We start from the raw sequence: 27,641 nt of genomic DNA, 5'->3' as shown, positions 1-27,641 counted from the left end.
CTCAACCTATTTAGGCTAATTTCTTTGTAAACAAAACAGGTTACAACTTTAATTAAATGGTGGAATTTCAAAGCCAGAAAATTTCATATCTCCTACTTGTATTTTATATCTATGAAAATAGGCCCAGTGAAATTAGAAATTTAACTGAAGTTTAAAATTAAATTTTAGGACAACAAACATAAGAATTCAGATCTATGTCTATATTAGACCAAAGGTCAGCAAATTTTTTCTGACATGGACCAGATAGCAAATATTTTAGGCATTATGGCTCATATAATCACTGTCACAATTACTCAACCCTGTCGCTGTGGCACAAAAGCAGCCACAGACAGAAATAAACAATTGAGCATGGCTGTGTTCCAATACAACTTTATTTTCAAAAAACAGGCAGTAGCTGGACTAGACTCACAGACTACAGTTAGCCAACCCTATATTAGACTGACACTCTGTCAACCACATCAGGTTGCTTCTCTGACAATAAATTACTTTATATTCAAAAAGTAAAAAAAAAAAAATCATGATTTTCAACAGATTTACTCATAAACACAAAATAGCCCAATGGAAAGAGTATGGGCTTTGAATTCAGAAAGACATGGATTCCAACCCTAATTCCACTCATTCACCTCCCAGCTCTGCAGGTCTCTTATCCCCTTTGAGCCTTATTTTTCTCACCTGTAACTGCATCAATATCTCAGAGTTTGTAGTTCATATTAAGTTAGAAAATATGCTAAAGTGTCTACACTTTTCAACGAAGGGAAAATATTAGTCAACAAGGTATAGAGAATTTAAGTTTAAAAGATTAACCAAACAAACGTGATAAATTTGTCCTCAGGACATCTGAACATACAGACATACATACACACAAATACTATTTAACTTGTTCTCTTTATAGTCATATCCAGTGTCTATAGCTTCCATCTGGAAGTCTATCAAATAAAACACAGGGACACAGTATTTCATATAAGACATTTACAATATCAAGGAGCCATCCAAACTCATTTAAGTAATACAGCTAAAAAAATCTTGTAAGAAAAAACCCTAGGCCAGGAGCTGTGGCTCACACCTGTAATCCTAGCACTTGGGGAGGCCGAGGTGGGCGGATTGCTCGAGGTCAGGAGTTCGAAACCAGCCTGAGCAAGAGCATCTCTACTAAAAGTAGAAAGAAATGAATTGGCCAACTAATATATATAGAAAAAAAATTAGCTGGGCATGGTGGCGCATGTCTGTAGTCCCAGCTACTTGGGAGGCTAAGGCAGTAGGATTGCTTGAGCCCGGGAGTTTGAGGTTGTTGTGAGCTAGGCTGATGCCACGGTACTCACTCTAGCCTGGGCAACAAAGTGAGACTCTGTCTCAAAAAAAAAAAAAGAAAAGAAAAAAACCTAAAATTTACTTTATAGTTTGTGAACATAATGCAAAGTTGGATTTAACATAGCTACTTCACAATGACTTTCATGTTTTCAACAAACAAAAACTATGTAATGAAATTTAGACAAAAAGTTCACTAAAATAACAGGAATTCTCCAACTGATAATCCTAAAACTTAAACAATGAAGAACAGACATAAAGTTAGTTACGCCCAATACCCAGAAGATCAAAGACCATAAAAATCCAACCTCAAATATTGTTGCTCCTGTGAATCGACTTAAAGCTGCAAACTCAAGGATCAAGGTACCTGCACAAGCTGTACAGGTATCTGTCTCAGTTCCTGTCCGAGCTTCTGGTTTTCTGATGCCAAACTTTAAATTAATCTAAATACAATTAGAAGATTATCATTAGCAAGTATCAAGAAATAATGACTTCCTGATAAGAAACTATCTTCAATCAAGACTTTTTATAAAGTCATAAAAACAGTTCATAAAACACTGAAATTCAATCTAATAATCTTTATGACTTACCAGTTAACATCTAGGGAAATATATTCTAAGCACATAATACTCATGGAATAAATAAGTTTTTATTTAGTTACTTTCTCTATGATATCAAAGCTCAGTATCATTATAACAATTATACAGAGAAAATATCTTCTACAATAATTTTGTTCTCTGGACAGTTTGACCTACTAAGTATAAGAATAAGGGAAGTAAACCCACCTTGAAATTATGTTTAATTTAAAATTTGTGAACAAAACAGTACTGTATTATATATTTAATAGTTCTTCATAGAAAAAACACTGATTGCCATAGTATGAAAGGAGATCAAAACTTTGTTTACCAGTTTTTTAAGTTTTAAAATATACAGTATATTGCCTTCCTGGGAGGCCTAACAACAGCAGGAAAATTTTTTCAAAGTGGTATTTCTTTTGTAATTCAAATACAACCAAATAATATTACAATACATAACCTGGATTAACTAGACTCAAACTGATCAGAAACTGTTTAAAACTATAGTGTTTTTCAGCAATCCAACTAAATAACAAAAAAGGAGGCACATGCCAAAGATTTTGCTAATAATAAACAAAATCAAATATAAAACATCACGACTATGTTCTTAGCTTAGTCATTATTCAAATTCTTATAAAGATAAGCTCCAATAAATTTATATTTCAACTTATCTGCAGAAATCAGTTGCTGGGTAGGCCTACTCCCTTAACAGTGTCTAATCAACAGATTCTAGGCATTTCTAAACAAACACCCCCTCAACAACAAACAACAAAAGTGAAAAGTAGGTGAGACATGGGGAATTGATCACTATATGTCATCCTCAGCACTGCCACTTATGTTACTTCCTAGAATGTCACTTGAGGTATTTCCATGTGTTGCTGGTCTGGCAGTACTCCTCCATCCCCATCCAAATTTATAATTATCGCTACCATTTGTACTTCTGTTAGATGAACTAGTTTTAGGTAGTTGTGTACCACGAACAAGAATGAAAAGAAGTTTCTCCAGCCTATATCCCTATCTTATGCTGCCTATATCCCAATCTACAGACCTAAAATTGAAAACTGATACTAAGAATAATGAATGTAAAATGAAGCAATCCTCAACAACAAAATAAAGTTTAATTATATTAATTACACTAAGGTAAGGTGTAATAATAGTTTTTATAAATATTTCCAATAAGAGTCAATGTGAAAAATATTTTCTGGTTAGTTCTATTAATTACCAAAATCAACTAATCAGTATTTATTTATTAATTACCTACCATGTGGTAGATATTATGGTAAGATACAAAGAAATAGATTCTTGCCCTCAAGAAGCTTAAAATTGAGAAAGAGCAAATAAGACAGATATGTAAATAGAAAGAATAGTTCATAATGGAAAATCATAAATAAGTACCAAACAAATACAAATGCTAATATCTAAAATTCAGAAAAGGAAATATCACTGGGAGTAGTTGAGACCTAAGAATAGCAAAAGTCCAGGGAGTAGCCATAAGAAAGCAAAAGCAAGACAGAAGAGAGTAAACATTTGTATCCCATTTAAGTATCTTTTCCCTTAAAAAAATGGAAATATTTTGAATCATTACAGTTTTAGTACATTAAAAATATTTAAAATGTTTGTATATTGAATCATATGCCAAAGTGATTGCTACAAACTATATAAAATAACTAACTCTTAACACACTATACTGTCAGATCATTTCAATCTTGTGTGCTGCAGATAATTGGTATTATTTTGGAGCATTTCAGGATAAAAAGGAAAAAAAAGATAAGTGGTATTAAACAACTTTTTAATGCAAAACTAAGATGCATTTCAGCTGCCTCCAGGGGGCACTGCCATTTCCACAAGAAAGGGAAGAAGGATTCAGTGGTGTTTTTTGGTTTTGGGGCAATCTCCTGTAGACATTTAATCTAGAGGTTGGTAGACAGGTTCCTGTCCTCCTGACCAGGTCTAAAATGATTGCGTGTAGACAGGGCACTGGCAGCAGCACATATTTATTACTGCAGAAGTTAGAAACAACAAGCATATTGCTCTGCTTACTTGAAAGGCTTAAGACAAAAAGACATGAAAAGTATAATAAAGGTTTTGTACTTAGAAGAATTTTGAACCTGGTTCCTCCTGATCCTGTGTTCCTGAAAGTCATAAAGTGGTTTTCAAAAGGGCCCTTTTTTATAGAAAACTAAAACGTGTAAATTGCCTACATTAAACTTATCTACATTATCTATTTGCTACACTGGAAAATTCTTAAAATATGCATAAATCATAACAGAATTCCCATTAATCTTATATTTGATAGATATAATCATCTACTCAACCTTAGCAAGGGTCTTATCTGAAAAGCTGGAAAGTTGTTTTTAATTAATTTTGAAGAAACAGTATTACAAAGTGTGGACTAGCTCTAAGGTTTACATGTGAGTTTAAAAATGACCATTAACTCTTAAAACAGCATTTCTGCCCAGTAAATTCTTCTGAGTTAAAACCATTAATGCAAATACTATCAATTATGTATGTACATCTAAGAGAGACTGATTACACAAATTTTAATGGGCAAAAGCAGTATTTACTAAGTGTATGTAAGAAAGGCTGAGAAGGCAGTTATTTTCCTCTGTGGTCCTCCTCTAAAAAATAATTTTTAAAAATCTTCTTGACACTTCAGAGGATAAGAAAATAATTTAAGTTTCTTTTACTACAGTGCTCACAGTATCTTCTATTTCAAAAATAATCAACAGGCCAGGCGCAGTGGCTCATGCCTGTAATCATAGCACTCTGGGAGGCCGAGGTGGGCTGCTTGAGGTCAGGAGTTCGAAACCAGCCTGAGCAAGAGCAAGACCCTGTCTGTACTATAAATAGAAAGAAATTAATTAGCCAACTAGTATATATAGAAAAAATTAGCCGGGCATGGTGCCGCATGCTTGTAGTCCCAGTTACTCAGGAAGCTGAGGCAGCAGGATTGCTTGAGCCCAGGAGTTGGAGGTTGTGTAGAAGTAGAATCTTTCTGGAAAACAACTGAGCAGTGAATATCCAAAGTCTTAAAAAGCATTCTCTACTCCATGTCTTACTATTTCCTCAGCTAGTAATGTATCCTAAAGAAGAAATTTAAAAATGTAGGCCGGGTGCGGTGGCTCACGCCTGTAATCCTAGCACTCTGGGAGGCCAAGGCGGGCGGATTGCTCGAGGTCAGGAGTTCGAAACCAGCCTGAGCAACAGCGAGACCCCATCTCTACTATAAAATAGAAAGAAATTAATTGGCCAAATAATATATATAGAAAAGATTAGCCGGGCATGGTGGCGCATGCCTGTAGTCCCAGCTACTCGGGAAGCTGAGGCAGAAGGATCGCTTGAGCCCAGGAGTTTGAGGTTGCTGTGAGCTAGGCTGACGCCACGGCACTCACTCTAGCCTGGGAAACAAAGTGAGACTCTGTCTCAAAAAAAAAAAAAAAAATGTATAAGAAGACGTGTATAAGAATGTTCTTAGGAGAGCTATTTAAAATATCAAAAACTAGAAACTGAAATAAGAGAGTAATTCTAGTCTGTTTCATTACAAAAAAAGTACTGGTCATAATCCACTACACTGGCTGGACAAAGTGGCTCTGGGAGGCAGAGGTGAGAGGATGGCTTGAGGTCAGGAGTTTGAGACCAGCTTGAGCAAGAGCAAGACCCCATCTCTACTTAAAAAAAAAAATCATAAAAAAATTAATAGAAAAAAGTAGCCGGGCAACTAAAAACAGAAACAAAAATTAGCTGGCATGGTAGTGAGCACCTGTGGTCCCAACTACTTGGGAGGCTGAAGCAGGAGGATCACTTGAGCCCAGGAGTTTGAGGTTGTTGTGAGCTAGGCTGACACCACGGTACTCACTCTAGCCCTGGGAAAAGATTGAGACGCTGACTTAAAAAAATAAAAACAATTTTTAAAAAAAGTCTACTAAATTGATGGATAAATCAGTGGGCTGGAACATCTAGTTTAAAAAGTACTACCCTATGTCATGCTGTATCTCCAGCCAAAGATCACTCTTGATAGAGGAAATGAGTCTTATTTGATCTGAGTTATATTGGTAAAGAAGTTATACCAGATAATAGAGATGGTAGGCCTAAAGGCATGGAATGAGTTAGGACAAAAAAAAAAAACAAAAAAAAACCCTATGGGTTCTGGGGACTAGAGATTGTTTTGTCTGAAATGGAATGAAACAATGACTTCTCTGGAATATGGAGGTAGGAGAGAATGTTAGAAAAGTCTACTGCCAAACTATAAAGAATTCTGAAAGTTAAAGGACACTTAATAAAAGAGGGAGAGTCAATAAAACGTTTAAAGATAATTTGATGAAAATTATGTTTTAGTAATATTAAGTTTTCAAGTGTTCTGAAGCATTAACCAAAGAGAAAAGAGTAAGGTAGGTATTTACAGTAGTTTTGGAATAAAACTGTATCCACCTCAAATAGCATAGCAGTGTTAAGAAAGAAAAAAATTGATAGAGCTTAGAAATGACTGAGGTGCCTGACTTACTTAAGAGGGAGAAAGTAATAGTGTTAATAAAGAATGAATTAATAAAGAAAGAAATCACAAGAGAAGAGCTCTTTCCATTTGCATTGGCTGTTTCCCTCCTCTTTAAATACAAAATTTTCTTGGGAGAAAAAGTAGTAGTACTCACTCAGTTGGCTGACCGCAGCCACCACTCCTTTAACTGCCAACAGAGAAGAAACCTCAAAATAAGTGGTCCATACCTACTTACTTTTCAACTATTTTGAATCCCTTTTCCCCTTTATTTTACCACAATAACTACATTGTTCAAGGCTCTGTTTGTACCCAGTTCTCCTAAAGTTTTCTAGAATATCTCTTCCTTTTGAGGTTCCCTTTTTTTAGATTTTATATCATGTTTCCCCATGGGGTCTTATATTTATTTTTCCTCAAGAAGACACCCTAGGGCTTATTTTTGGGGGAGGTGTTATTTTCCCCTCAAAGCCTCAGCTGCAGCATGCACAGGATAGCGGAGACCTGACAGAGGGAGCCCACCTTGTTGGTGGGGCTGCCCGCACCTTTCCTGTCACCTCTGGGATAGTAGCTGTCACGATGGGGCACATGAGAAGGGCTGCATGGGTTGTGCAGATGCGCTGCATAGCCACGCTCATCACTAAGTCTTATTTTCGGGGTAGGGCTTATAATGTGCAAATGCTTAGAAATCCTGCTAGGGCTTATTTTATGGGTAGGTCTTATTTTCGGGGAAACATGGTAGTACTATGCACTACATTATGGTTCTCCTCCTAAATTTCAATATTCTCCTTCTCTCTGGCTCTACTTCTTCCTCCCTCATATCCCCCCTCTGTCCTGTGGTCTCTCTATATCTTTTCCTTTCAAGAGTTAACACCTACCTACTCTCACTGCTTCAGCTATATCTTCTGCACAAATAACTCTGTGCCAAAGTTCCAGTCTAGTATCTGTTTCTTCTAATCTAATTCTCATATCACTCAAATTTAAGTTAAATGAAAAGTCAATATAAATTTGTTACATAGCTTTGAAGCATTTTTCCAGCCTCAAGCAGGAGAGGAACAATAGCTCCGATTACAAAAATTCATTTTGTAAAACAGAAAAGGAAGTACATAAAGACTACCATATTTTTTTTAATTACTTACTCTTGGGTAAGGAAGGCCACTGGTAGTGTTGAAAGCTGGTAAAAGTCTGTAACCTAATTGCTTTGCCATTTGAAGAAGTTCATCATTGTACCACTGCATGTATTCACCTTTTTCTTTCAGCATGATTGCCAGGGAGTGTCCACCCAGAAGACCCCTATGATCACAGAGATGAAACATTACCCACATCTTACAGTCACCACCTAAAAAGGTGTGGGTATTCTGTTATCAACAAGTTAGCATACCTAAGGAAAGACTACAGAAAAATTTAATTATTAACACTGGCTACCCTTTTACTGCAAACTATTACAACCACATAGCCAACATAAATTTTAAAAAATAATTTAATAAGCCCAACTTCTACTGGTTGTAAAGTGTCCAACATTCTTAAATATCTTAAATGTTCTTAAAACAAAGAACATCCTAGACATACATTTATTTTAACAAATTTCACAAATTTCAAATTTAAAAATCTAATTATATCACTATGAAATCATCTTTAACTCTGTTAGTATAACATTTAAAACTAAAAAACACCTCATGCTACATTAAATTGTAATAAACTGAAAAGCTACATAACTATTTTTTTTTTTTTTTTGAGACAGAGTCTCACTTTGTTGCCCAGGCTAGAGTGAGTGCCGTGGTGTCAGCCTGGCTCACAGCAACCTCAATCTCCGGGGCTCAGCGATCCTACTGCCTCAGCCTCCCGAGTAGCTGGGACTACAGGTATGCGCCACCATGCCTGGCTAATTTTTTGTATATATATTTTTAGTTGGTCAATTAATTTATTTCTATTTTTGGTAGAGACGGGGTCTCGCTCAGGCTGGTTTCGAACTCCTGACCTTGAGCAATCCGCCCGCCTCGGCCTTCCAAAGTGCTAGGATTACAGGCGTGAGCCACCACGCCCGGCAACATAACTATTTTTGCATTTAATTGAAGAGTAGACTCACTCTGACAAAAGGAAACAAGTTACAGTAACACAAAAGTAATCATTAACTATAAACTTTAATAATGCTAAAACCTGAATAAATCCTATAATTTCATATGTTTAAATGTCCCAGAAACATTGTGAACTGTTTAGTTGATAATCCTATAAATTGGTAATCCTATAAATTCAGTTGGCAATCCTATAAATTCAGTTTCATTTGGCTTCTTTGAAGAGGTCCTTGGCTAAGTTTAGCAAACTACTGGTATGTGAGCTAGCGTAATACCTGTGATGTAGCCAATTATGACAAATGTTCAACCTACAGTCCCTTGTTAACAATACACAAGAATTACCTTTGATTTGAGTCTACAGCTATTTCCAAAGCCTGCTACTGTCTGTAACTGTTAAAATGCAAGGTTTCCCCACCATAGCCTGTGTTTCACAATACCCTTAATTTGTATCTTTTAAATATGAGAAACTTCCTGCTTTATTACCATCAAGAAATATGTACACCCTAAGCTTTCCTGTTATTAAAATTATAGCTTTAGTGTCTTACGTACTTACCCAAGAACTCTGATGTTTGTTTCAAAGACTGATACAACTACATCGTTATCTAAATTAACATCTCTTAAAACTTTTCTCACCGCATCTTCAAATTCTTTAGTTTTATTTAATACCTAGGAGAAGAGAATTATGAAATGAAGTGTTTTTCTACCATGGAGAAATATTCTCAGAATGAGCTGCTAAAAGCAAGTTAGTACACTTTAAGATTCTAAAAAGGGATAATACAAAATAGTATTTCCCTTAAGTGTATTATAAAAATGTAAAACTAAAATCATGATATCTGGAACCCAGTTTTTCCCCTTTGCCATCACAAAAGGGGCTGAACCACAATTAATTAAAATGATTATATCACATAAGATTGAAAACGAGAGCTAAGAAGTAATCACTTGGTACTAAAAATCTCCACTGGGAAAAATAAATTTTTATGAACATAGCATATAAAGATGCTAATTTAATAATTTCAGTATCACTGCAGCATGTCATTATAGAACAACATCATGGAATTTTCTAAAATTATTTTCAATAGCTTCAACCTCCTTATCCAAAGTGGAAAAAATCCTTCCTGATTAAGGTGCCAGCACATAAACTGAAATTCCCATAAATTATAATATTTGGGTATCTCCATTTTTCTACATAATTCCACTTGACATTCACTTGACATCATCAACTCAATAGTGTGAAAGATTTAATTAGAAGCAAAGATCTGAACATCATAAAAGGCTTCTATTTCATACTTACTGTGTTATAATTATATTCATAATACAAGTATGCATATTATAAAAACTTCTAAAATAAGTAAACCCAAGAAGAATCAAACCTACCACAAGAGTGTCCAAAGAATCAATCAGTGTCAGGGAAAATCTAAGAAACAAGTATACAAAGATGTAAAACATTAGAATTCTAAATATTTTATCCATGAACATACAAGTAAACTTATCTGCACCCTACTAACTGGTAGTTTCTATTAACTAGTACTTTCATGTATCTACAGTACAATGTAACCTATAAAGCACTGAAAGAAACTTAAAAGTCTGAACATTAGATTTTCCTTCAATGTAGCTACATATCTTTCAAGATGCAGAGAAACATTCACTAGCACTATTTAAAACAAATAAAAATATTAAAGTATTGGTACCCTATAACATTTAAATAACTTCATATATATTTTTAAAGTTACATGGAAGTTATATACATTTTAAAAATTGCATCCAGCTTTAAAAACAACTAACTTTTCTCTGATTTAAGAGGTAAATTGCTTAATTTTTTATAAAAGATTACAGAAGGGAATACAGGAGCTTAATGTAATACCTAAAGCAGTCTTGAAAATTTAGCCAATCCCCGGAAATACTACTATACATAAACTGCCTCTATGAAGTCTAAGATTTGGGAACTCTGAGATGCCCTGCCATGCCTTGTGTTAATACTCACTTTCCCAAGGCATCATCAACATCACCCCGACTTGGCTCCTGGCCTCTAACTCGACCTCTACAGGTTAAAGGCATGAGTTCATCAGCTGGGTAAGCATGTTCCTGCAAGCAAAACCTTAATAAGTCACTAAGGAAAAGAAAAGAAAGCACTTATCATTTAGAGAATATGACCTGATCACAATTGGAAAAAAAGGTATAAAAAGTTGTACTAAATTTACAATCTGTGGAATCTTTTAAGAAAAAAATTACAAATGTAATACATGCTTTAAAAGAAGTCAAATACAAAAAAATATTTCTTTGCAAAACTGATAATCCACTTGCCCTTCCCCAATCTCACTCCCTTCCAGATTTATCCATATACACTCAAATACATGCACATATATTGCTTTAAAATTATATTTATAAACAGGTATTTATGCCATATGCACAGATTGCTCTAAAACTTGTTTATTTAAATAATGAGTTCTTTCCCCATGCTACAATGTTAAGATATACTTTATTCTTTCTAACAACAGCACAGTAATAATTTAATACTAGCTAATATTTGAGTACTTATAGCCTAAGCACTATTCTATATACTTGTTAATTTAATTATCACAACAAAATTATCTCCACTTTACAGATGAGAAAACTGAAACCCAGACAAATTAAGTAAGCCTAGATCATGTAGCTAGTAAATGATGAATCCAGAATAGAAAGCCAGGTACCCAGAACCTATACACGTAACAGTACTTGCTCCTCACAGTATTCCAAAATACAGACATGCTAGAATGTGTTTATTCCTCTACTGATGAACATGTAAGTTGATTTCAATTTTTCACTATATAAACAATGCTAAAATAAAAACCCATGTACATAAACAGCTTTTGTACATATGCTAGTATATCTATGGATTATTTACCTAAAAACAGACCCAGTAGGTCAAGGGTATGAACAATTAATTTTTTATATAAACACAAACCAAACTGAGCATACCAATTTACACTCTTAATTATATTCTCACTAACATAAGAGGTTTACATTTGCCAATCTCCTGGCAAAATGGTACCACAAGTTTCATTTCTAATATGGGTAAACATCTTTTTGTATTAGCCATTGTATTTTTTGAAATGTTTATACCTTTTGTCCATTTTTCTATTGGTTGTTTTTCTTTTGTTTTTTGGGGGTTTTTTTTTGGCCAAAAGAGATTCCTTACACATTATGTTTGTTACATACAGTAAATATTTTCCTCTGTCTTTTGTCTGACTTATAACCTTGTTTATGGTGCTTTCTACCTTAAGCTTTAAATATGTAGTTAAATCTATCAGTCTCTTCCTTTATAGTTTCTGGATTTCAGGCATACTTTAAAAGGATGCCCTGAGCCTCTGAAAATAGTACTCTTACAAATTTTTTTACGTTTAGATATTTACTCCATCTGCAATCTATTTTTATTTATAATGTGAAACAGAAATGTAACTGTATTTGTTCCCTTCAAATAGTCAATTTTCTAAATGCCACTTTTTAAACAATCCATCCTTTTCCCAATGGCTTGAAATATTAGCTTTATTAGTTCCAAAAACAAACATGCCTGTAGTTTTTATTCTGTTCTACAGACCTATTTGCCTATTTCCTACTCCAAAACCATTATATTAATTATTCTATCTTTGCATCATGCTTTCTCAAACTTACTCTTCTGGATAACTCTAAAATTTCCTTAAAGTTCTATTGAAATTTTAATTGGAAAAATCTAATTTGGTGAGAATTGATATCTTTACCAATTGAGTCTTTCTGTTAGAAATATAGTATATCACTGTATTAATTCAGAGCTTCTTACATAAATTCAGTTTCTTCCTACAGTTCTCACATATTTCTCAATATTTATTAATAGGTGCTTTATAGTTTATGTTACTGGGATTTTTTTAAAACATGACTATAATGGATCATTTCCAGTCTGGATAAAGTACATGCAGGACTCTTCATTCCTGCTCACTATAAACACAAATGCTAAATAAATTTTCAAAAATAATTGATAATACATAGTTGAGTTTGAGAATATGAAATGAAGTTTTCAAATACCAAAAGTGAACAGTGGAGTATAGAAAATAAAGCTGCACTGACCACAACATGGGTATTAGGAATAAAGACAGACTTTAGTGGGAGTTATATTAATGCCCAAAAGGTATGGAAGTTGATGCTGGTGGCCCTGCGTACATGGCCATCAGCCAGAACTACCCTCTGTGAGTTGGGTGATTGCTTCTGTGAAACTGGACTGGAACATTTCCACCTACTGGCTGTGAGTCTTAACAGAAAAGAAGAGAAACAAGAAACATCTGCTGAACTTTATATTTCCTTCACCAAGGGACAGTCCCTGAAAGATTCCTCTAAAATTAATAAAATATGATTGTGTTAACTACATGTTTCAATTTTAGCCAATATTTGTTAACTCTCTGCTGAGAATAATATTAATATACTCATACTTTTTCCCACTCAATTTAGGTTTTTGACAGTTATGTTATAGGCAGCCTCATTTTGTATGGTCTTGCTAGGCACAAGTTTCAGTCACTGTAATTACAATTTAGTTAAATAAACACACCCAATGCCAAGGTTCAAATTTTAGTTACCATGACATATTTACTTTAATTACACAAAATACAAACTTTGATGCTAGCTCTTCAGTCCACAAATCACTATGTCAATAATATGGTCATTATGATCAGTGATCAGTCACATTACTTCTTTCCAAGTCAGTGAAATGATCACTTTTACGTTACTAAGTGCATGCACAGACAGCAAACGTGTAGTTGTGTTTCCTCCTTGTAACCCAGTGATAATCTTACATAAGTTTACAAAAATGGATAATCAAAAGGGAATTAGCCAATAAAGATGAAAGTTCAGCAAAAAGAAAAAAAAGAAGATGAAGAAGAAAGAAAAAAAAAGTAAAGTAGTAACTCTGGAAGCGAAACTCCAATTGAACATAAATTGGGGCTATAGAAGAAATAGCTGACCATGGGAATGTTAACACTGCCTACATTCAAGAGACTCTAGATATCCAGCAAGAGAAATTTAGTGAAGGCCAAATTATTGAAAATTAAGAAAGTAGTTGTGACATAAAAGATGAAGATGTCACAGAGGAAGTAATACCTGCAAAACTCTTCCCATTAAAGAAATTCCCAGAGATATTTCATGATGGCAGAAAGAGCAAAGGATAAAATGTTTGAAGTTGATCCAGATTTTGAAAGGAATATGACAATTCACTAAGTATAAAAAAGATGTCTATTCCATATCTTAAGTTATACAATGAGAAAGCAGCAATCAAGGCAAGCACTGTTCAAACTACTCTTAATGAGTTTTTTGCAAAGAAATAAAAAATACTTTAAATTTCAATGCTTCTAACATTTTGAATTGTAATATACTATTAGTTTTGCTATTTTTCCATTTCTCTATATATGTATACCATCAGAAAGAAAATTTTTAATGTTTCGCAAAGATTTTTGAAGATTTATAACATCTGCATTCTGATCTGGAACCATAATTCCCAGAGTTGTCAGTGTTAGAATTCTACTTAAGTGGAGCTGACACACAGCATTTTTCTAAGACTTCTTTATTCCTCGGTTTTTATTTTGATTCATCTCTTGACTGTCTAACGTCCTCAGATAGTGTATTGTTTATTTGTCTTAAAAGAATATCATAGGTATTGTACTTCTCTAATATTCCTGGGTTAGGCTGTCTCTTGCCTTACTTGAAAACCAATTCGAATGATTATAAAATGCTTGAGATATACTTTCTTCCCTTCAGAAATTTGAAGAGACAGATCCACACCCTTCTTACATTTGTTAAGTATTGCTATGGCAAAGTTTCTAAGACTAGTCTGATCTTCTGTACATTGTATTATTATATGACTTGTTCCTATTACCTGAATGCCCAAATGACTCAATTCATGAAGTTGAGCAAAAATATTACTGATTCCATGTCCAATTCTCTTCTATTACCTCTCAATCAATTTAATTATTTAGATTCCAGACTCAAAGCACATTAGTAGCAGAAAAATAAACTAGAGACCAGAAATACTATTAATAAACATATGGTCAACAGAAAAGGAAAGACCAAAAAAAGAAAACAAAAGAAAAAAAGAAGACAAAGAAAAAAAAAAGAAACAAAACTTTTAAAGCAGGCTAAAGAATACAAAAAGCATAGAAGACTGCAACTCTTCAGGGATTAATATTCAGAAAAACTGAGTGATCTATAATGATTCATTCCCTGAGTAGAAGATTCTAGGCAACAAATATTTTGATATAATTAGAACTCACATACAGCTACTAAATTCTGAATCCAATACTTTGTAATTTTAATATTCATATATCTAAAGACATGGAAATAAAAATATATATATATTTCATATAATTTTTCAGCATAAATTCCTGTTATTACATGTCTTTTCACATGTAAAATTCCTAACTACTTTTTTGTGTGTCAATTCCCACAGAACTGATTTCCCAGAATGCACATTGCTGTATAATTTCATATTTAACACATATAAACAATACTTAGAAGTCAAGAAAAATAAAATTTTTTTAAGTTGCTAATGTATTTTGAAAGATACTCTGCAAAAGATTATTCAAATATTAATTTGGTTGTAAAGAGTTCCTTACTATGTTAAACTACTGCTTAGAAACTTCATACCACTATTTTTAGGGTTTTGCAAAACACACACACAGACACACACACCTCTGTCTGAAATTAAATATGAAGTCAAACCTCAAATTAAATATAAAATTCAAATCATGAACTTATCTAGATAATAAAAATACTAATAGCAACTGCAAACCAGAATAATCAAATAAGGGAGTTTTGAACCAGGTGTAAAAATACTTTGTCCCTTTGTTTCAAGATTAAGGATAAAAATACAACCACAGACTTCTCTTTGGGCTAACCACAAAGTAAACTACAGATGGCGTGCACAAATCCAGAGCAATGCATACGTGGCAAATAAACAGCCTTATTAGGCTTCCAACATCCTGGTTATTTGATGTACAGTAATACCTGCTCTTTATAACGTACTGCCAGAATGAGGGATAAGTAATTCATATTGATATGACTCAGAGCCATGAAAAACACCTAATAATTGCCACTCAGAAGTAAAACTCAGATGATAAAAAGAAGCCTACATAAGTAGAACATGTGCCTAGCTACAAGCAAAGTGCAAAAATAAAATAAATTAAAACAAAACGTAACAGACTCTCTATATCAGACTCTAAATTAACTAGGGCTTTGAGGTGATAGAACTCTGCTCTAAAATACTGAAGTCAAAGCAGCGTCAAAAATAGACATTTTAGTAAAGCCAATTCCAAAATGAGGTAAAGGGAGAAGATTTTTATGCTACTAAACATAATAATTTTAAAAAATCATTAATTGTAAAAGTGAGTTATTAGAAACATCAAATATTCTTAGTTTTCATTAAGTTGTATGCATTTTTAAATGTTTTATTTCAGATCCCTATTGTTAAACACCTTACTCCTTGAGACAGGTAAGATATTCTTTCCTAAAATAAAAACTAAATAATAGGCCGGGCACAGTGGCTCACACCTGTAATGCTAGCACTCTGGGAGGCTGAGGCGAGGGGACTGTTTGAGCTCAGAAGTTCAAGACCAGCCTGAGCAAGACGGAGACCCCATCTCTACTAAAAATAGAAAGAAATTAGCCAAACAACTAAAAGTATATAGAAAAATTTAGCATGCCTGTAGTACCAGCTACTCAGGAAGCTGAAACAGCAGGATTGCTTGAACCCAGGAGTCTGAGGTTGCTGTGAGCTAGGCTGACGCCACAGCACTCTAGCCTGGATAACAGAGTGAGACTCTGTTTCACGAAAAAAAAAAAATTAAATGATATCTGATAATATCTGATAAGCCATCTATCCCATATTGATAGTATATACTAATCACTGATTGAACTTGCACAATTTATCAGATCTCTTTTCATGCCCCACACCAAATTTTTCTACTCCCTTTTTTTCATCAATTTATAGTAACTTATCAACCATTTTTCAGGTGTTTAGGAGTCTATTTATCTACACTATTAAGGTATTAGAATAATATCCTACATTAAACATTTATTGTCCTTTTAGGTATCGTATCTTATGAAATGTTTCTAAGTACTGAGGAGAAAAAAGTAACAAAAATGGAGTTCTCTTGTAAGATTTTAAATTAATCACTACAGATTAATATACTTTAAGTTTGTACTCAAAGTCAGATGAGAACAAAAGTTTCCAAATTTTCCAAAATATCTTCATTTGGTTTTGGTTAACAATAAAATAATGCTAACTTATGAAATAATGTTATATGAAGTAACAAATTATAATAAATAACAATGTTACAATGAAATAAAGTCTTGCTACTATTTTTTTAAATGATCATAGCAATTGATGCAGAAAAAGCATCTGACAAAATTCAACACTCTTTCATGATGAAAATTCCCAGCAAACTAGGAACAGAAGGGAACTTAACCTGATAAAAGGCATCTATGAAAAACCAACAGCTACCCTCACACTCTATAGTTAAAGACTATTTTCTACCTAAAATTAGGAACAAGGCAAGGATCTCAGCACTTCTTTTTCAACATACCACTAGAAGTCCTAGCCTTTGCAATAAAACAAAAGGAAGAAATAAATGGCATATAGATTGGAAAGAAGTAAAGATTTCTTTGTTTGCACGTGACATGATTTACCACATGGAAAATCCTAAGGAATCTACAAAAAAGCCTACTAGAAATAACAAGTGAGTTTAACATGGTTGCAGGATTAAAAATTATTGTGTTTCTGTATAATACCAATGAACAATTAGAAATTAAAATGTGAAAAACAATTTACAATAGCATCAAAAATATAAAATATTTATGAATAAACTTAACAAAAGTTGTGCAAAGACCTATACATAAAAAACTATAAAACATTGCCAAGATATTAAATAAGGTCTAAATAAATGAACAGAGATGCCTTATTCATGGATTGGAAGACTCAATATTGTTAAAAAGTAAAAATTCTCCCAAAACAGATCTATGGATTCAATATGATTTTGAAAGACTTTGTAGAAATTGACGATGTGATTCTAAAATTTACATGGAAATATAAAGGACCTAGGAGAGCCAAAACAATTTTGAAAAAGAACCAAGCTGAAAGACTGACACCGCTGAAGTTCAAGACTTACTATAAAGCTATAACAATCAAGACAATGTGATATTGGTGTAAGGGTAGATGGTTAGAGTAACAGAACAAAACAGACTTTAAAAATAGACCCATGTATATATGGTCAACTGATTTTCTTTACACAGGTGTCAAAATAATTCAATGGAGAAATATTCTTTTCAAGAAATGGTGCTGGAATAATTGGATATCCACATTATATATAAACCCACCTTCACCTCATACCATATATAAAAACTAACTCAAAATGTGTCACAGAAATGAACATGATAAAATTATAAAACATCTAGAAGAAAACAAGAAAAACTTTGTGACCTTGGGTTAGGTAAATACTTTTCAGGTAGGCTATAAAAGGCATGAATTATAAAAGAAAAATAATAAATTGGACTTGATCACAACTTAAAATGTTTGTGCTTCAAGTCACTGTTAAGAAAATTAAAAGGCAAAGCAAGAACTGGGAGAAAATATATGTAAAATACATTTGATAATGGACTAATATCCAGAAAATATTACAACTTTCTTAACTCAGTAATAATAACAGGACAAATTATCTGATTTTAAAATGGATGAAAGATTTGAACAGATGCTTCACCAAAAAAGATATAAGAATAGCAAATAAAAACATTGGAAGACTTTTGACATCATTAGTCATCAGGAAAAATCAAATTAAAATCATAATGCAATACTACAACACATCCACTAGAATGGCTAAAATTAGTAAGACTTGAAAATACCAGGTGTTTAAGAGGATGTGAAATAACTGAAACCCACTGCTGATGGGGAACGCAAAATGCTAAAGCCATTTTAGAAAAGTTTGGTAGTTTCTTATTAGGTTAAATTTATACTTAACATATCACCTAGTAATCCCATTCCTAGTTAGGAAATATATGAAAATACATGCCCACATAAAAACTTGCACTCACAGGTTCATAGTAGCTTTATTAATACAGTAATAGGCAAAGACCAAAAACAAGTCAAATATTTATCAGCTGGTAAATGGATAAAGAAATTGTGTTCTATCAAGTCAATATTGAGTAATAAACAGGAGATGATATATCTCCACCAACATGGATAAATCTCAAAAACATCATGCTAGATCAAAGAACCTGAATCAAAAGACTATGTACTCTCTGACGCCATGAGTAGGAAATCATAGGAGAGGGAAAACCATAGCGACAAAAAGCAGATCAAAATTGCTGGGGGTCAGAGGTGGGAAGAAGGAATTTATTGCAAATAAACATGAAGTAAATATTCAGGGTGATGGAAATGTTCTATGTCATGATTGTGGTGGTGGTTAAACAACTGTAAATGATCATCAAAACTCAGAATTGTGCACTTAAAATTGGAATTTTACTCTCTGTAAATTGTACCTAAAAAAAGGTTAATTAAACAGAAAGACATGGTTCCAGAGTTAAAATCCTATGTAGAGGCTGGGCGAGGTGGCCAAGGCGGGAGGATTGCTCAAGGTCAGGAGTTGGAAACCAGCCTAAGCAAGAGCAAGACCCTATCTCTACTATAAATAGAAAGAAATTAATTGGCTAACTAAAAATATAGAGAAAAAATTAGCCACACATGGTGGCACATGCCTGTATAGTCCCAGCTACTTGGGAGGCCGAGGCAGAAGGATTGCTTGAGCCCAGGAGTTTGAGGTTGCTGTGAGCTAGGCTGACGCCATGGCACTCTAGCCCAGGCAATAGAGTGAGACTCTGTCTCAAAAAAAGAAATCCTATGTAGAGTATCAGAATGTGATTACAAAACACTATGAAAGAACACTATAGAATTTCTTGTGTAATCCTGGTAGGGTTTTAGAATATTCTAAAGGTAGAGACCAAGGAACAATGACTGATACATGATAAATCTCATAACTGTCTACACAAAAAGAGGTCAATAAATTTCTATCTCCCCCATACCTATCAGTACTATTTCTAAAGTAATTTGTGTAAAGAATTACTCTTTTTGATGAATGAACTATTAAAAAGAAATAATGGGTACAGAGTTTCAGACAGGGAAGATGTAAAGTTCTGTAGATGAATGCTCAACGTTAAAATATTTAATGCCACAAAACTATACATTTAAAATGGTTAAAATGGTAAATTTTATATTATGTATCTTTTACCACAATAATTTAAAAAAATATATTAGGGGGAGAAAAGCATTGTAAAAAAAAAAAAAGGTACATAAATCTAGAAATCCACAGGAAGTTACATTTTAAAACAGTTTGCTTTTAATGAAGACTAACCTGTTTCTTTCATAAAATCAAGCTTAAAAGTGGTTATTAGGTATGATTCTACTAGTGAAAGGAAATTTGCTTATCAACTCTTTTCAAGCTTTTTGTAATGTTTAGGTAGAGTTTTTGCCTATTATAGTTTAGTTGTCTAAGGTAAACAAGAAAAACACTGGGAGACAAATATATCAAAGAGTTCAGATCCCAAAAGGCCCTGTGTTTGGATGGCCCAAATACATGTCATTTTCTCATCTAAATTAATCTGCAAACTGAACTCAACACAAATATTCAAAACATGCTAACAGAAGCCCTAAGGTGACTGTGGTCTGGGGTTAAAATAAGGTCACACAAGAACTGCCAAAATAAACATCAAATTTCATGTTATTTGGGGAAAAGCGAAAGTCATTCGTGCAATTCAGTGTGAGTAAACTGCAGCCTGACTGGGGTTAGAGATATGTCAAACACAGTAATTATAATGTTAATAGTTATGCCAACAAGTGATAAAATCAGAAAATCCCTGGCAGAGATATAGTAATCTACCTAAAGCAGGCAGGGCATTTTTTATTAAGAAATAGCATTAATAGAACCTTCTACTTCATTAATAGAAAGAAAGATAAGTTCAAAGGGTACATGCCAAGAACAGGAAAGAATATGTGTGCTTTAAGAAAGTTCTATGTATAATCTGGGCAACAAGTTCTGAGTTAAAGCTTAAATGAATCTTAGGAGGGAAATTTCAATCTCAGGCAAAGAATAAATAATGATGATAGTAGTAGTTATTATTAGCAGTAGTCAGTAGCAAACTCTTACATAGCACTTCCCAATTGCCAGGCACTACTTCTAAGCACTTTAATTATATTCATTTGTTTAATCCTTATAACAACATTGTGAGGCAAGCAAACCATTGTCTCCATTTTACAGAGATGAGGTAACAGGCTCAGGGAGAGTATGTAACTTTCCCCTTGTAACCCAGCTGGTAGGGAGCAGAACCACCTCACGTCCTGTTCCAAGTCCAGAGTTCTTGCTCTTAATTATATCATATTGCCTGTCTCTGGAAAATACCACTGTTCTCCTGGAAACCAAAAAGTTAAAGGAATTATTCTAATTGCAGAACAGACTGGACCATAATATTAGAAAGAATTAGTGAGAAATGAGGAAAAGCTTGCAATATTTAATAAAAGCCCACCTTGTACCAGGCATATTACATTTTAGCACTTTGAGCAAATAACTACAACAAAGTAAACAGATTTATAGACTACAAAATTCACCATGAACTTATAAATTTTTTGAGACAGAGTCTCACTCTGTTGCCTGGGCTAGAGTGCTGTGGCATCAGCCTAGCTCACAGCAACCTCAAACTCCTGGGCTCAAGTGATTAATCCTCCTGCCTCAGCCTTCCGAGTAGCTCGGACTATAGGCATGCGCCATCATGCTCGGCTAATTTTATATATATTTTTAGTTGTCCAACTAATTTATTTCTATTTTTAGTAGAGATGGGATCTCACTCTTGATCAGGCTGGTCTCAAACTCCTGATCTTGAGCAATCCTCCCGCCTCAGCCTTCCAGAATGCTAGGATTACAGGCGTGAGCCACCACACCCAGCCATGAACTTATATTTTTAATGAAGTCTATTAAATTATTTCTTTGAGTTTAAAAGGCAAAGATATATCACAATAACCAAATGTAAAAAAACTGATTTCACCTTTATAACTATTCAATTCAGTTCTTTAAAAAAAAACATTTAATAAGCATTTATGTATGAGGCACAATGCTAGGCATAAGACATATAAAAGATAAATTTTTTTAAAATTAAAAATAAAGAATTGGCCCTGTTCTCAAAAATCTACAGTCTACAATAGCTCTTTGCAATTATTCCTATTTACATAAGACGCCGCCACTCAGAGGGGTTAAATGATCTGTTTAGGTTCCAAGCTAATATACAGCTGAGACAGGATTTGAACTCAAACCCAACTAACCCAAACCTAACTCCAAAACTTACACACTTTTACTCAACGGCAAGCTAATAGTGTTTCTGAGTATAGTAACATGAAAAAAATTTCAACTGACTTCAAATAACAAATATAAGGCACCTAGATTCTCTTAAATATTTGAAAACTGTGTCATATTAGTTGAGAACTTGAGAAGGGGAAATGTAAATTCTAGAGTAAATGTTAGGTTATAGATCTCATACAGATTGAGCATGGAATAAGTACACTGCAAGAGTCACTCATGTTGTAAAATAGTTGAACAGTTTAAAATATCAGCCAGGCGAGGTGGCTCACACCTGTAATCCTAGCCCTCTGGGAGGCTGAGGTGGACGGGCAGATCGTTTGAGCTCAGGAGTTCGAGACCAGCCTGAGCAAGAGTGAGACCCCATCTCCACTAAAAATAGAAAGTAATTAATTCGCCAACTAAAAATATATAGAAAAAATTAGCTGGGCATGGTGGTGCATGCCTAAAGTCCCAGCTACTCAGGAGACTGAGGCAGTAGGATCACTTGAGCCTAGGAGTCTGAGGTTGCTGTGAGCTAGGCTGATGCCACAGCACTCTAGCTGGGGCAACAAGAGTGAGACCCTGTCTCAAAAAAAATAAAATATGTATTGCAATGGACTAAAGATGGCATGGTGTCACTGGAAATATGGAAGAGGATGTTACTTCTAGGAGTTTCCAGTTTGGGGCCATGAAATCCCTCTCTCTTAGATGTTGTAAGTAGTTAGTTGTAGCAGAAAGTTACACACTTAGGTCCCAATAGGAACTGGGTCAGAAAGTCCTCTGAGAGCTGCCCTCAGTACCTGCTCTGTCACAAATCCATTAATTAAGTGTAGTCTGTAATTGGAAAAAAATGTATTGATATAACTTTCTACCATTTCACCCAAAAGGGACAAGATATTAAAGATACTATGCTTTATAAACAGAGGCTCCTAGTCATAGTGAGATAATGAATTCATCCAGATTTATACTATTTTGTTCAACTTTGGAATCAAAAGCATGCATTTATGAGACAGCTAAGGGTTGAGGGTATAGCATGCATCCACCTGGCCATCTCAAAATTATCAGCCTAGATTTGTTAAATTATGCTTTGCCCAATCTGAATTAACCAGGGAAGGGATAAATGATTTTGAAAGAAATATTAAGAGTTGCCACTGGGTGAAAAAAAAAATTAATAAAAAAAATAAATAAATATTAAGGGAATGACTGAGGTCTTGAGACATGAATTTAAAACTGTATTTTTGATATGTTTATATTCCAAAAATTATCATAAAACATCTATTAAGAACTTTTTCCAAATGCATAATTTAAAAAGGAACAAGGATTATCAAAATATGTTTAAATTTTTTTTGTCTATTTTTTTAATTTTTTATTCTTTTTACTTTTTTTATTATTTTTTTACTTTTTCCCAAAAATCATGGCTTGATGAGAAATATGTTTAAAAATATAAGAATGTATAACATATATATTTATATGTCCATAAATAACAATTAATGCTAACATATGAAGATATTTGGTTAATATATAATGAAAAATGGATTCACAGAATCAGTTGAAAAATATTTAAAGCAGAATTAAAGTCAATTCTCTGCCAGGCTTTTCCCAAATACATTTTATAGGCTGTAATCTTAAAAGAAAATCTGCTGACATATTTTAAAAAGTAAAAACAAGGTTATAAGAGATAATTCTAAGGATAATTTGCTTAAGCTTTCCAAAATCACACAAATTTATATACAAAACTTTCTTTTGAATTCTAAAATTTGCTATTTCATCTACATTGTTGTGAAACAGATCTCTAGAACTTTTCATCTTGTACAACTGAAACGGCTATTTCATTTTACATGAGCGCTAAAACATTTTAAAACGATATGGATCGGCATACTAGAAAGCAAAAAAGCATACTAGAAAGCAAAATATATCCAATTCAGAGTCTATAAGGATATACTTTGGACAGAGGCTAAGTGATTGTTTATCTCTTTTAAGCAATGGTTTTCTTCATAGAGTATATAAAGTAATATTATAACTAGTTTTTAAAAATTAATATAGTAAATTCCTTTAAGGCCAGAGATAACATCTTTTTCATGTTTATATTCAAAATATCTAGCTATATAAAGCACTAATGAACAGTATTGATGGTGCCCAAGGAAACTGTTTAAATACATAGTTTTATAACCTAATTTCAATTTATTCTTACCTATTTAATAAAGTGGCTCTCAAAGAACCACTACCAGAAATATTATTAGCCTATGTTTGACTTGCTTTTTAAAACCTTCCTTTTAAAATTTGTGCTAGTAATATGGGTTTCAAAATTCCCAGTTGATTGTGCTCAGATAATGACCAGCTCACATAAATGGTATGTAAGGATAAGCTTTCTACTTACCATATAGTTACCATAAGCATGATCAAACATTTCCAGTACTTGATTCCTAATTTTAAAAGAGCAGAAATGGAAAAAAGTTAAGTATATTCTATTTATTGTCTTTGAAAAAGTTAATTCTCCCTCATAAAAATATACCAATAAAAAACAAAAGAAAAATTTAGTTAGGGACACAGAATCAGAAAATATACCAGTTAGTAGATAAGTTTTCTTGAACCCACACACAGAGCTGAATCAAACTTCAATTATTCCTAGTGATAGTGATTCATGTAAATTTTATCTAATTTTTCCTAAGAAAACTGATGAAGGATACATGCTATGATCAGAGAAGGAAATCTGATGCTGAAAAACAATTACCTCTTAACACAATTATTTAACATATACATCTTGAAGGGAGAAATATTGCTGGATAGGCCCCAAAAGGAATCATTATTGCCTACCCCTAAGTTCTACAGAGAGGGGTGGGTGGGTACGTGTACTGACATGAAATAACAACACTTTATGAAGCCTCTGTCATTCCCCTTAAATTGAATAAAACCACTAATGCCTAGTTTAAGTGCATATTTATTAATGCTTGTCACATTTTCAAAATATACATTTTTACTATGTTACTCTTAAAAACTGTCAAAAATCAAGTACGGAGTATTCACCTCCAAATGAGAAACTAATGCTCAAAAAGAGATTTATGTGTTTTGGCTAACTCTGTTTCTCAAAATCTCCAAGACAGCTGTTTAAAACGCAGACTTCTGCTGGGCACCTGGTGGTTCATGCCTATAATCCCTGCAACTGCAGAGGCTGAGGCAAAAGGATTGCTTGAGCCCAGGAGTTCAAAGGTTATAATAAGCTATGATTGTGCCACTATACTCCAGCCTGGGCAAGAGAACTAAACCTCCCTCTCTAAAAAAAACAAAAGAAACAATGGAGGTTTCTGATCACCACATCAGAATTACTGAATCAAATCAAAATCTTGGAGGTTGGGACCATGGAATCAATCTTGCAATTTAAACACTCAAGTTTGGAGGCTTGAGGACTATAGGAAAAAGTACAAACGTTAATGTTATGGCTAGATAAGGCCAAATAATTAGCAAAGAAAAAATACCTTAACAATCTTTTTTTAACTCTTCTTTTCCCAAAGTTCCAATTGTTAATGCCAAGAATTTTTAAATGTTTTAAAGACAATGACTGGCTATATTTTTCTTTTGCCTCCTGTTACACTGCCAATTGTCACTTTAAAAATTGTAATCATGGGTCAGGTGGAGTGACTCATGCCTGTAATACTAGCACTTTGGGAGGCCAAGGAGGGAGGATCATTTGAGCCCAGGAGTGTGAGACAAGCCTGAGCAACACAGTGAGACAAAAAATAGAAAAATCAGCTGGTTGTGGTGGTGCACACCTATAGTCCCACCTATGTGGGAGGCTGAGGCAGAAGGATCACTTGAGCCCAGGAGTTTGAGGTTGCAGTGAGCAATAATGATGCGACTGTACTCTAACCTGGGCAACAGAGCTAAACCCTGTCTCAAAAAAAAAAAAAAAAAAAAAAATTCTATCATGGATGATGAAATACTGATAATAATACAGCCAGCAGATGGAAAAAAACCTAATTTTCAATCTTGGCTATAATGACCAGCAAAATCAAGTACAACTCAAACTTGTGAACTGAATAAATTGTACAAATCAAACTTGTGAACTGAATAAATTCAGTCTTGACAACTTTTTATGAATAACCATCTAAAAACATCTAGTTATTAAACACATCTTACCATCAGTTAGCTTAAATATTCTATATAAGTTTATATATATATATAATCAGACTATAGATCAAATGCCCTCAGAAAATTATAAACTATCTTAAAGAATCCCTCTAGATAGTATATAGCAGCTGATAAATTAGATACATAAGCAAAAAAAAAAGTTTAAAATGTCCCTTTCAAGCAATGATCAATAAAGGGAATATGAAAGCTCTTTTTTCCTTCCCTGAAACAGAATACAAAATTATTACCAAGAAGTAGACATTCCTGTAATTAACAATGGTAATGCCTAGACATGTGTGTTACAGGTGACATAAGCTTTAACTTGCTACCCCAACTTGCGAGCATTTGTTTTCAAGATTATGAGTAAATTATGATTGCACACAAGAAGAACATACCATTTTCCAATCCTTACATTCATGCAGAATGCAATCAGCAAATTTCACAGCACATACTTTGAAATGGAGATATTTAATATCCAGTTGCTCTGACTTACACATATAAGTCCTAACAAAATCATATTTAAATACAGAATGGTACAATAATTATTATAACAGAAAAAATGTTAATTTCTATAACGTTTTATATCTATTCAAATGGATAAAAATGTATTGGAAATTAGATCCACAGTCCAAAAATTATGTCTTTCTTCATTTTAAGTAATTTATGTAAGTCAGCTTTTTCTCATTACATCACCTGTTAATGTGCTACAGAAACTGGACTTATATTTTTTTTTTTAATGAAAAGATAACATTAACAAAATTTCCTGCTGTAACATTTAGAAAACCAAAAAACAATATATTCCATGAAGGATAAGAACATATATGACCAGGTAAATAATGCTACAAACTATAAATTGCAAGCAATTGAGCAACTGCTTACTAATGGTGACAATTCCAATCTTTATCTTTTGTTTGGTTTGTGCTAGTATTACAGGTGTGAGCCACCTCACCCAGGTAGGAAAAGCGGTGGGGCATCTTCTGCTTTTTATCACAAATCATTATTTGAGGTTTTAAAAAACACACAAGCAAACTGAATGAATCAGAATTCCGTTTTCTGAAAATTCCTAGAAGAAAGCCATCATGTAATTGTGTATTTGTGATTTATAGCTCTAGACTCTTCCTCTACCCTTACTCTAGACTAGAAAAATCTAAATTAACAAGCCTAAATAATTATAATTTCAATTTCATAAATGATTTCAAATTTTGAGCTGAAATCTCAAGTCAATTTAGTTGGACTTTTCCAGTTAAAAATTAATTTTGAGCCCAGTACAGTGGCTCACGCCTGTAAGCCCAGCACTTTGGGAGGCTGAGGCAGGAGCATTGCTTGAGCTCAGGAGTTCAAGACCAGCCTGAGCAAGAGCGAGACTCTGTTTCTACAAAAAACAGAAAAATTAGCAGGGCTTAGTGGTGCATCCTGTAGTCCCAGCTACTCAGGAGGCTGAGGCAGGAAGATTGCCTGAGCCCTGGAGTTGGAGGATACAGTAAGCTATGATGATGCCACTGCACTCTGGCATGAGGAACAGAGTGAGCCCCTGTCTAAAAAAAAAAAAAAAATCAATTAATTATGGTCAAAAATGATGTATCCAATGACCTTTTCAAATAAAAATTTTTAATTAAGAAGGAACAAAAGAGAGTGGTAGTCAAATAAAATACTTGTGGTCCTTAACAGACTTGATACTTCTCTTCCAACTCTTATGAAAAGTGCAGCACAG

At 33.6% G+C, this 27,641-nt stretch overlaps 1 protein-coding gene across 7 annotated transcripts in view; it reads right to left on the bottom strand.

Annotated features, from left to right (window-relative positions):
- Window positions 1-27,641, bottom strand: part of EDEM3 (ER degradation enhancing alpha-mannosidase like protein 3) — a 68,919-nt gene that overhangs the window by 38,981 nt on the left and 2,297 nt on the right. For all 7 annotated transcript variants that reach the window (XM_020284349.2, XM_020284350.2, XM_020284351.2 and 4 more), the window contains exons 2-7: window positions 24,183-24,228; window positions 10,420-10,520; window positions 9,813-9,852; window positions 8,992-9,104; window positions 7,506-7,659; window positions 1,614-1,748 (exon numbers count right to left, since the gene is read on the bottom strand). In XM_020284349.2, coding sequence (XP_020139938.1) covers window positions 1,614-1,748; window positions 7,506-7,659; window positions 8,992-9,104; window positions 9,813-9,852; window positions 10,420-10,520; window positions 24,183-24,228 — 589 coding nt within the window. The remainder of the gene's footprint in view (window positions 1-1,613; window positions 1,749-7,505; window positions 7,660-8,991; window positions 9,105-9,812; window positions 9,853-10,419; window positions 10,521-24,182; window positions 24,229-27,641) is intronic.

This window comes from Microcebus murinus, chromosome 23, assembly GCF_040939455.1.
Source record: "Microcebus murinus isolate Inina chromosome 23, M.murinus_Inina_mat1.0, whole genome shotgun sequence".
In the NCBI taxonomy this organism is placed as follows: Eukaryota; Metazoa; Chordata; class Mammalia; order Primates; family Cheirogaleidae; genus Microcebus; species Microcebus murinus.
The sequence above is the reverse complement of the archived record's forward strand: the minus strand, read 5'-3'. Positions and strand labels throughout refer to the sequence as shown.